The sequence below is a fragment of the Dendrobium catenatum genome, unplaced genomic scaffold (genome assembly GCF_001605985.2).
Source record: "Dendrobium catenatum unplaced genomic scaffold, ASM160598v2 fragScaff_scaffold_1720, whole genome shotgun sequence".
Taxonomy (NCBI): domain Eukaryota; kingdom Viridiplantae; phylum Streptophyta; class Magnoliopsida; order Asparagales; family Orchidaceae; genus Dendrobium; species Dendrobium catenatum.
In genome coordinates, this window is record NW_021320182.1 from 379,227 (window position 1) to 390,623 (window position 11,397).

The following is an 11,397-nucleotide window of genomic DNA, read 5'->3' on the forward strand; positions in this document are numbered from 1 at the left end:
TCATCTTTTCTTCTGAAATCAGAGGACTTGAAGTCTGTGAAGTGCATTTCCTTCAACACGCCAACACCCTATTTATAAGCAATCCTCCTTCAGCCTTACCGTCCACCCACCCGAATAAAACGAGGTCACTGATTTCCACGCGAGGTCGCGGATTAAGCGGATCTTGTCCCTGCTACGGACAAGAAAAATATAAAAAATGAGCAGGCCAGACAGCGGATCACAATGAATTTGCCATCTTATTTAACGCATTCTATAGAATGCACTCAATGTAATAGCGCTTTCAAAGAACGCACTAATTTGTTCGGTGCATTCAAAGAATGCGCCAAATCGAGTGACGCATCTGCTCGTTTTTAAATTTTTTTAAGAAACTGCTCCTTCCTCTAAATGTGACATAAACCATGCTCGTTTCGAAAATTTTTCCTAAAGAAAACATGTCATAAAGTTCATAGGGGCATTGAAAGAATTCAATAAAAAAAAATTTTGTTGCATCATTACAAGCATCTATGGTTGGTCTTCTTTATTATATCGAGGCACAATAATCATGGAATAGGAAGAATGCAATTATAAATTTATAGGAAGATTTTCATAAACCAAAGTTTTAATAATCCTTCACATTGGTAGTCCTTAATCTAAGGAAATAAGGGAAGCTTAAAGCTAAATAACCTATGGATAGTAAAAACACTAAGAGCTTGATTATCTCTAAAGGAATTGATTTTTGGTGTCTCCAAAGGTTTATTGCTTATATGGATGCCAAAAAGAACACCACAAAAATCTTTGTTTAGAGAGACAAGGAACTTGAATTTTACAAAGATCCATTAAAAAACATTGGGAAAATACATGTTTCATGATAGAGAAGAAGTTCAATATGCATTAGGGTGTGAGCAAGCAAAACAATGGGGAAAAACATACTTTGATTGACCATAAAGCCTCAATAAATAAGGAAATTTGGATGTAATTAAACAATTTTGGTAATGAAAGTTAAGCAATGTTAAAACAACGATTACCTTTGAGACTTTGCTCAGATTTTATTGACCACACCTTGTAAGTATGACTATGTTGTAAGTGGTTCAAAAACCAGGAGAAAAGATAATGAAGAAATTTCTTGAAGCTAGAGTTTCACTAAGAAGAAGATAGAAAGGGTACCAAAAAAATGTATGTCAACAAGATTTAATACATCGGTAGTTTAAATTACCTTACTACCTCATTAAAAGATGGTAGTGCATAAAACAAAGTTTCGCTAGATATCTGCAAGTATTTTTGACATCATGCCTTTGATCTGCAGAGGAAGAATAAATGAAATAGGAAAAAAATTAACATACAAAGTGATGATAGTACATTTTTAATTAAAAAAAAGATGTAAAAAGATGGAAAATATTACTTTATAGAAGATATTTTTTTATTAAATAATCATGAAAATAAAACATGAATTAAACTATAAATCAATCCCGAAAATAAGTTCATGTAATACTAATGATAAATCAAGACTTCATTTCCATATGAACTCCACATTGATTGGAAGAATTGTAGGAATTATCAAAGTAGTTTAGTTAACATATTTTTTAAAAAAATTCATATCAATTAAGAGGATCCTAAATGGTTGAAGAAGTATGTGACTTTGGATAATCAAGAAGAATGGAAATAGGTATGAAAATTTCCAATATACAATTAATGCTACAACCCTACAAAGATATTAACTCTCTCAGAAGCCTTTAAAAAATTCATATCAATTAAGAGGATCCTAATAACATAGCAAGATCTCAACAGGTATCTATCCATCCATTAACCAGCAATGGATCATATTGTTGTAGCTAATAGAGCAACCCCACACACATATCTTCTAAATGCTATTAACTCTACCAATCCAGTATCCACAGATGATGAAACATATAGGCTTCGTTTGGAACGGCTTTCTTACTGCTTCGTGAAGCGACTTTTCAATTCAAAAAATAAAATTTTTGAACTAGAAAACCGCTTCAAGAAGAAGTAAGAAAGCCGTCCCAAACGAAACCTTAATCAATCCTACTGCAGGTGTGGTAAATCTTTGCTAGTCAAATAACAAGGCAATCTATCACAACAACCTCTGTGATGAGTCGTGTAGCCTAAATGAGGAAAGAGTTGTAGCCATGGGAGGTAGTAAAGTAGAATAATTTCCACCTCAATGGTGACTTCTTTGAAGGGCCATGGGAGGTATTTAGGTATAACTCTTTTTCCATAAATTGCAACTTCTTTGAAGGGCCCTTTCCACCTTTGAGCATTTTCATCATTTGAGGGCCATTATGCACTCTAATCAGACCACCAACTCTCTACTCTATTAAGTTATTTTCTTTGGCATCCTCAAAGGAAAGAATCATTCTAGTTTTAGGTCCTATTGAAACTTTTGCTGAATTAGTTAGGATCATACCAGATAATTGCAAATCATTGCTTCATCAAAGACTCTTCGCTTAGTCTAGTAGAATTATCTTACATAATTTCATTTTTTTTTTCTGCATCTCTCTTTCTTTATCAACTCTCTTAAATGATTTTGAAATAGAATGTCATTAAAATGAAAATATTACCTGCTTCGAAGAAAGACCCAATCCTTTAAGATCATCAATCTGGTTAGTAAGAGACAAACAAAATTAGATTTTGATTCAGCAAGTTTGTAGACAAGGGAATATGTTAGCAAGGTAAAAATTGTTCCTACAATGACTACTTACTTCCTTGAAAGGTTCAGGAGTCTCTTCACGAAGTTCAAGTATATATGTTGCTCTCTTCTCCCCAATTCCCTACAAGAAAATAGCCTTTCCAATCAATAGGCCATAATAAGATCCACATAAATACATCGAGTTATAAATAAAAGTCTTGAGTTGACCTTCAATTGCTTGAGCTCCTCCCTATGAATAAAGAGTTTAAAGACAAATATGAAAGCATTAGTTTCTTTTAAATTGATCAATAAAATAAAACAAAAAACACTTAACTTTGTCAACTTCCACCAAATCTAATTGATTACCCATTTCACAACATATAGTGTGGCAAATTGAAGGAAAATAACTTATTGCAAATACAACAAAGGGAAATTTACATAAATACCAAAAAATTCTTATGTACATCTAATATCTAAACCTTTATATCTACTTAGATATGACTTTAGTGTTAAATCATATTTAAACTATGTATGAAAATATGTGTTTTACTTTAAATAAGTTAAAATTAGTGAGAATTTTAACTTATTTAAAGTAAAACACATATTTTCATACATAGTTTATAAGATATGATATGATTTAGATATTTGAGTATTATATAAGATAAAAATTTATGTATTAAATATATAAATAAATGAGAATTTTGTGGTATATATATAAATTTCCTTGTAAAAAATTATTATTGATCATGCAAATTTAGAGTATCATTAAAAAAAGGATTGTATTGTATGGCATAAGAGCTATCTATTTCTAATGCTTGGATGGATCATAACGTATTGTCAATGAACAATAAAATCTAGTTCCTAGTCCAAATTAATATTCTTCAAGTAAAACAAATTTTTTGCATGCTCCTTCGAGCCTTTTTCTTTTCTTGGTATTTTACTCAAGAATCACAAGATCTTTGTATGTGCACATACACATGTTTTACTCTATAGCTACAACTTTTTTGAGAGCATAAAAATATTATATTTTCTGGTCAAAGTAAAATGAATAAGAATGATATTGAGAAAGAAAATCAACATATAGAGTTTGATTTGAATAGTTTTTTTAAATCGAAAAACAAAGTGATATATCTTGCTTCAAAAGATTGGACATTCTATAATGAATAACAAACTATACATTTAACCAACAACACTACTAAAAAGTAATTTAAACCGAGGATGAGAATACTCACTTGCTAGCACTGTTTAAGAAAACCAAGTATTCATCAACCAGCGATTTCTAAATAACATACAAAGATAAGGGAAATAAAAATATGCAAAAAATCATGAAATGTAAGAACAAATCATTACAAATTATAAATGTGGTCACCTTCAGTCTAGTACTTCTTGTTTTAAACTTCTCTTGCGGGGTTGCAAAACTCTCAAATTTTGAATTACAGTTGATCTTTGAACTTAATGAAAATCTTGGAGTTTTAGGCTCCACACTATCCACTGTAAATTGCATGTTACATGAACTACCTGTTTTTGATTCGCACATGTTTATGGGTTGAGAGCTCAGAGTTCTTAGCTGTTCAGTTAAGGTTGGTAAAAGTTTAACATTTTCAAAGCATGACTTCTGCTGTTCATTTTCCATAGAACTACCTGCAAAAACAGCCAAAAAGATGTCATTTTAGGAAACACCTAAACTAAATAGTTGGCCACATTTGCATATTATCTGCAGAGAATTATTTAGCATACCTTCCAGGCTATGAGATTCCTTAATGTCGATTGCAAGAGGACTATCAACACTTTGTTCAATATGATCATCTGGAATGGAAACATCCTTTGAAAATAGAGAGAGATTTAATACACTTGCACAATATTTTATTAAAATATAATGATACATCAAATCAGATGACATAAAAATACAAGCTAGATATGTAGAGTAGATAAATAAATTTCATGATTTGTTCTCAACTCAAAATTTCCATAAAAACGTTTACTTTAGTTAAAAGGATCAAATAACTTCAATTCCTGCATGTCTTTGAAATTTAAATTGCAGTATCACTATTTTTCAAACGTGCAAGCAACTAACAATATCCTACAGTTATAGACAGCTTTGTGATTCTAGCTAGTGGGGAGTTTTCTTGCATAATACCAATTAAGCTGAAAAATCTTACAATAGAAAAATTTCAAAGTTCAGAAACTTAAGTTAAGCATAGTGAAATAATACCACTTCCAATGTAGAAGAAGCCAAAACAACATTGGATGCAGCAATCCCCTACATTAATTAAGCTCAAGTTTAGACCATAAAAATTATTTCATTGTGATAATGATTAGTAATGCATGCATACAAAGAACAATACTGCATTATAATTTGAGATCAAATCATCAAATAATTGAAAATGAGAATTACCTAAAACAAGAAGTTACCCATACATTGCTAGGTTGTGTTTATAATAATTTAAAAACAAGCCAGGGAAATTTACAATGTTTTAATTGAACAAAATCAATAAAAACTATCATACCCAATCTGCTTTTATAATCAGTAATTTAGACTTGATAATATACTCTCAATTTATGCAAGCCATGTAGCTATTAAAGAACAAAGAATAAGCTTAATTTGACTATTACCTCTTTTTTGCAAAGATTTGCCAGTTTCTGAGTTTTTCCAAGGGGACTAGCAACATTAAACAACTTTCTGTAAGAACAAAACGAAATACACAATGACCAAATGTTTGTTTTATTTAAAATATGATTATTCATGTATAACTCATACCTTTCCTTTGACCAACATGGGGGTGGAGTGGGTTTCTTTATTCTATTACCATGGCCTTTGAATCTATATCAAGAACGAATTTGTTAATCATCGCAAACCTTGATTATATCATAGAAATTATTGACATTAAACAGAACTCCAACCAGAGCCTAGTGAGATTTAAAGATTATACCTTCCATTACTTGTGGATATGCTTTTTTTTATCTTCTTTCTGCTTGATCCCACTTGATAAATTCCCCCATTTATTATTGTTTTATCAAATGGATGGATTCCACCAACAGAAGAACTTGTCGGAAAATATCTTCTACATTCTTTACTGGTCATTGCAAGGTCGTGCTTTTGTCTATTGACAAATTGGCATGACCTGGAAGCCAAGCTAATCACAGGAAAAGTTTGTGGGCATAAATTGGGACTCTGCATTAAATAAACAGGAGTAAATTAAGAATCATTTGAAGCATTTACAGACATCTGAATTAGATAAAAAATATAAGCTCACCAAACATGTTATCAGCACTGCATTGTTCACGCGACATGAAAAATCTTGCAACAATCTAGTTAATTTTGTTTCTCGATAGGGAATGTATGTTTCATCACGATTTAGCGCACTCACAACATTATGCAATGCATAGAGTGACTTATTAATTTTAATGCATTCATATAAAGGAGCTTGTCCATCAGTCCTTTTTCGAACTTCCTCATATCCTAATTTCAAACAGAATAACATGAAAATACATATCATAAATAAAGAAACAAATTTTTTTAAAAAAAAGTTGAGGTCAAAGTAATTTACAACCTTACCTGCCAATTCCATGAAGTTTAGCTTTCCAACAAGAGAAACTTTTGATTCCTTGTCAACCGATGTAGCATGCATAATCAAGCCTTTGTGACTTCTAACTCTGGGATCATTTTCAACCTTTTGTGGATGATTTCGTTGGTTGCTTATGTGAAAATAATATTTCTCAAAATCTGAGAGTGATTTCACAGGGATCTGAAAAGGAATTTAACTAAGAAATATGCAAATGCTAGAGAAATAACTTCGATGTTCATGTCCTAGAATATTATATCACAAAATTTTTTATGTCACCTTAGAAAGTCCTTTCAGTTGAATTGCCTTTTCAGCATCTTCCATAATCTGGACCTCTTTCTCTTTACAATCCAATAGATCATATATATGATCATTATACATTTCATAACATGATATGGTCATAGAGCCACCAACTTCCTCAATAGAAGAAAAGATTTCACAAAATGCCATCATTGCAAGACCGGGAGTCTCCACAGATCCCTATGTATTCAATAATGAGATAAAATACATGAAATGCAGAAACATTTGTACATATAGACAAAGCTACATGTTGATGCTTATTAGAAGTCACGATAAGCAATAAAACAAACCTGAATCAATTGGGTTTTCCCACTTCCTTGAACACCATAAGCAATAACACAACAACTATCACCATGAAGAATGCCCTCAAGGAGAGGCTTCACCTCATGAGCAAAGAGTTTACTGTTGCTCTCATCTTGTTCATAGCAGTCATCCAGTATGTAAGTATCTTTGCGACTGCTGGGTCCAGAAATGGAAAAAAGTTTCATCAACAGCGTTACAAACAGGGTCTTTTTCATAATTTTGATTGTTTCGTTTAGCTGTTTTGGTTTATTTTATTCCAAAAATAATAATCTTTCATCTTATGCTAGGAATTCATATTCATAAATTATCTAATTGAATAGATGTCATGACACTTTCCAAGGAAAAGGCATCATATGCTAAGTTTTCAGGCCGTTCAAACCAATCAAATTGTGGAAGAACGCTCCAAACAAAAAAAGAATATAGCAATTTCTATCATTATTCCATTAACCTAACGGCCTCTTTGTTTGAAGGATTAATGCAGGTTTTACACTGGATTTTAGGTAAAATTTGTGGACTAGTTTTTCTAGACTTTCTTAAGTCCAGAATTTAGTTTTATTTTACCTCAATCTTGAATTTGGTAAATCCTGCCATTACATTTGAAGGTACAGTATTTAGTAAATAAATACTCTTGATTTCATACAGTTTTCAAGATTTAACTCGTATCAAAGATATTGACAACCAAACAGTTTTCACAATTTAAAATTCGTAAGGTTTATTAAATCCATATTTGTAAGATAAACTAAATCATGCCTCCGTAAATCCTGTTTGCTACCAATAGCCTCTACAACCCTAAACCACATTATCAAATCACAAAATAAATCAAGATTCACTAATTGAGATGAACTATCAAAAACCCGTACTTCATCATCTGCTACAAATGAAGGATTAGGGAAGGATTCCATACCCTTTCGCTTGATCATGCAATATAACGGAGGCATGGTTGTTTCCTCTAGAAATGGTAATTTTAGAAGGATTATCTGAGCAGTGCTTCTCGGATTCCGTAAATGGCCTGATTTTGCAGACGACTCGAACTCCCTTCCTCGCTGCGGGCTTCGGCCCCGCAAATTTCTCGTTGCTCCTCCGAGCTGGCGAAGAGTCCATGGCTTGAGGCAGTTTTGCCAGAAAGGCCCCGGAGAGATTGCAGGCGAGGAAAGAAATTCTGAGAGAGAGAGAGAGAGAGCCTGAGAAGAAAGTGATGGAGCGTCTCCGGTAGGGTTATTGATATCGGATTTGGAAAGAAGCCGTTAGGCATGGGGTTTGGGCTGCTGGGATTTTTGAATCCATGGTCGTTCTGTTGTCCGTCGGAACCGGTTATCAAACTTTGGTCTCTCAGAATGCACACATCGCTGTTTTTTGAACTGGCATTTATTGTGGAGGAAAATAGGATTGCATGGCCTCGCAGGTACATTAGACCGCAATCAAACTACTCTGACTTATGAATCGATTAATTAAAAATTATTAATGTGGAAGGCAACTATAAGCACACAAAAGGTTTTTTCGTCTGAGTGCTCTGGGATATTTTGGCGATTCTAGGGTTCTCAGGCTTGCTCTCCGCGCCGCCCTCGCTCCTCCGATCGGGAGAGGTTAATCCTCTCCCTGATGGAGACCAACGAATTCCCCCCTCTTCCAAACACATCGATTCTGGGTCCGATTCCAGCGTCTCAGAACGGTTCCTTCGCAAATAATAAAATAATTTGAATTAGAATCATATTTTTCCTTTTGTCATAAATGAATTGGCTGTTAAATTGACCAAAACTCATAAAATTGAACTCAAACTTTATTAATTAGTCGAATACAAAAAGACAAGTTGATGTTGGCTTGAGCTTACTTTATTCATTGTCATCTGATTGGTAAGAATCTCGATACATTATTTGTATTAGAAATTTTCAAAGTTAAACTTAGGATGATGTGAGCTTCGATTTCAATAAATTTATAGTCACATTGAACAGCTCAACAAACTGAATCCAAAGACACCAAAAAAGATCTAGTTTGAGTTCAAATAAACTCTGTTTGAAAATTTTTTAAAAATTTAATTGAATAATCAAATAGTTTTCAAAATTTACATGCATATGAGCAATGAGCCCATGATCAATTTATTTTGAGATTTTTGAAGTACTTAAAATTTGAATAAATGATCTATTATCAAAAGATTGAAAATAAGTTATCTAATACAGTATTATGAAATTTTGGCTTAATTTATCAAAATATCACTATTAAAGTACTATAAAAAGACACATTCTTTATGTGAAAGAGGCCTAAATTAGAGTTTAAAGAAAGCTTGGATATCCAAAGAACTATAAATAAAAGTCAAAGATCGCCGTCAGTTATTATCGTCGTTTGATTGTCATTGATAGATCATTATCACCCAACTACTATCACCCAATTATCATCACCTGGTCGTTGTTATCTAACATCATTGCATGTCTGCCATCATATAACTATTATTATTATTCATCTACTACTTCTCCCTCCAACTCTACTGCAATTGTAAGTGGCCAAGCAAGTAAGCCATATTTTATAGTCCAATCTTCTCTGATTGACATTCCTCATAATGTTATAAGAGATGAGCTTCGACTCCTTATGCAAGAAGAAATTCCTTTGAGAGATAAAAATTAACTCATCCCTTGTTAAAGCTTTTAAGAATTATTTTATCTAACTGATGCAATTCTATAATATCATATTCTAGTATGGTTCATGTTGCTTGTAATTAATCCTTATGATCGAGCTTTAGATCCTTACAAACATATTGATCACTATAGGACTATCATGCACAGTCAATAAGCTTTTGAAGCATATCAAATTTTAGAAGTGGACCCATAGTTACTATGATATATTTCTCTTAGAGGCCTCCACCCTATACATTTCTACGCCTCTTTGATGCAAAAAAGTCCGTTCCTCGACCAATTTTATTCATTGATTATGTGCATAAATAATTGATGACAAAGCCATAGGCGTCCATCATAAGTAATTTAAACAATTCTCAACTAAATATAATAATTCATAATGAGAAATTAATTGGCTTCCCCAACATAAAAAGTATGAACAATTTAGATATCAAAGATGCACTTCTCACCAAATTAGCTTTAGCTGTATAATTACACCCTATAAAACACCTTCAAGGCCAACATTCTAATGGAGAGAAAATTTTTTGAATGTCTCAACTAGCTAAAACCTTTAAAAAGTTTAAAAAAAACACTGATCAAACCCAATATTGTCGCTTCCACCAATCAAGATGACATTCAATAAAAAAAATATTTGTCAAGACACATAAGCCATTATTTATAAGAATAATATATGAATTATTAGTCTTTAAATAGAGGATATTAGAAGAGTTATGATAAGAAAAATCGAGGATCTGATCAAATATTGAGAAGTTACATTGCGTACAGATAAATGTTACAAGAAATTACACTTTTTTTGTTTTGTTTTATTTTATTTTTTTTTTGGTGGGGGTGTTTAGGCCAATTAAGGCAAACTCATACACATCACATGTGTAATCTTCAAATCCAAGATCTCTTAATTGACAGCCAAAACTCTCAACCAACAAATGAAGATAAGCTACATACAAATTACTCTTTCGTAAACACAAGTACATCTAAATGCACTAAAAAAATGAAGGCCTAAATCTTTCAAGACAAATAAGAGAGAGAATAACTCTAAAGGATGATAATCTAAAAGAATTTCTATTATTACCTTTCTCTCTCTCTTCCCTTACTATCATTAAATTAATTCACAATCAAATACTAATTAATTAAATATTAAAATTAATAAATTAAAAATTTTACTTATCCTTGTCAGCGAAGAAAAGCTGGTAGAAGCAAAATTTTTCTCTTTGGTTTTGTCTAGCCCAAGGGCCATCTAGGGTTTGCTTTTCCTCGTTGCGTTGCTGCTTCGGCGTCGGTTGAGGTAAACAAGAGTCGCTAAATGAAGCCTCTCCGCCTCCTCTGACGACGTCGTTGTTCTGGTCGGATCGGAAGTCGCGAAGGGAGCTCGCGGAGAAGGTAACGATTTTTCTTCCCGTTCGCGCACTTCTTCGGCTAAATCCGCATTTTGGCGTTTGGCAAGATTTAATTCAAATCCTGCTCAAATTCTGCTTAACTTCATTCATCCGAGAAGCACAAGAAATAATATTTCCCCCAAACTCCCATGTGATCCAAGATGCTAAATAGTCTAGGGTTTTTCATGCAATAATAATGATATAATGAATGTAGATCCGCAGATAGAAGAAATATTCATAAATCAAAGGCCATTAACTCTAACTACTTAACAATTCACATTCTTTAGTTGTAGAAAGTGCTTTGATCGATTAATCTAAAAAAATTGATGAGAAATTTGAAGTTGAAACAAATCAATGAGCAAATAAATTTTTATGCTACAATTGAAGACCCAACTATATCAAATTTGATCAAAATTAAAAACTCCTACAAATTTGATCAAAATTAAGTCTTTGTTTGGGACAGCTTTTTTACTACTTAAAGTATCTTTTTAATACAAAATTTTAATTTTCATACTAAAAAAATTACTTTAAGAAGCAGTAAGAAAGTCATCCCAAACGAAGCCTAAGATGCACAATTACTTTAAAAATTTATCTCTCATAACAATTATAAC

At 32.4% G+C, this 11,397-nt stretch overlaps 1 protein-coding gene across 4 annotated transcripts in view; it reads right to left on the minus strand.

The window, feature by feature from the left end:
- The window catches only part of LOC110097903 (kinesin-like protein KIN-10C), a 31,914-nt gene extending 23,947 nt beyond the window's left edge, over positions 1-7,967 (minus strand). Inside the window, exons 1-15 of one of the 4 annotated variants that reach the window (XM_028701453.1) lie at positions 7,694-7,967; positions 6,777-6,945; positions 6,466-6,666; positions 6,180-6,369; positions 5,878-6,083; positions 5,554-5,795; positions 5,382-5,444; positions 5,237-5,303; positions 4,361-4,445; positions 3,993-4,264; positions 3,856-3,902; positions 2,852-2,873; positions 2,697-2,765; positions 2,556-2,594; positions 1,201-1,276 (exon numbers count right to left, since the gene is read on the minus strand). In XM_028701453.1, coding sequence (XP_028557286.1) covers positions 1,238-1,276; positions 2,556-2,594; positions 2,697-2,765; positions 2,852-2,873; positions 3,856-3,902; positions 3,993-4,264; positions 4,361-4,445; positions 5,237-5,303; positions 5,382-5,444; positions 5,554-5,795; positions 5,878-6,083; positions 6,180-6,369; positions 6,466-6,666; positions 6,777-6,945; positions 7,694-7,890 — 1,908 coding nt within the window. In that variant the 5' untranslated portion in view covers positions 7,891-7,967 and the 3' untranslated portion in view covers positions 1,201-1,237. Of the gene's footprint in view, positions 1-1,192; positions 1,277-2,555; positions 2,595-2,696; positions 2,766-2,851; positions 2,874-3,855; positions 3,903-3,992; positions 4,265-4,360; positions 4,446-5,236; positions 5,304-5,381; positions 5,445-5,553; positions 5,796-5,877; positions 6,084-6,179; positions 6,370-6,465; positions 6,667-6,776; positions 6,946-7,693 lie in introns of all 4 variants that reach the window. The other 3 variants (XM_028701455.1, XM_020824544.2, XM_028701454.1) reach the window with 3 other exon arrangements.
- Between the last annotated feature and the right edge of the window lie 3,430 nt (positions 7,968-11,397).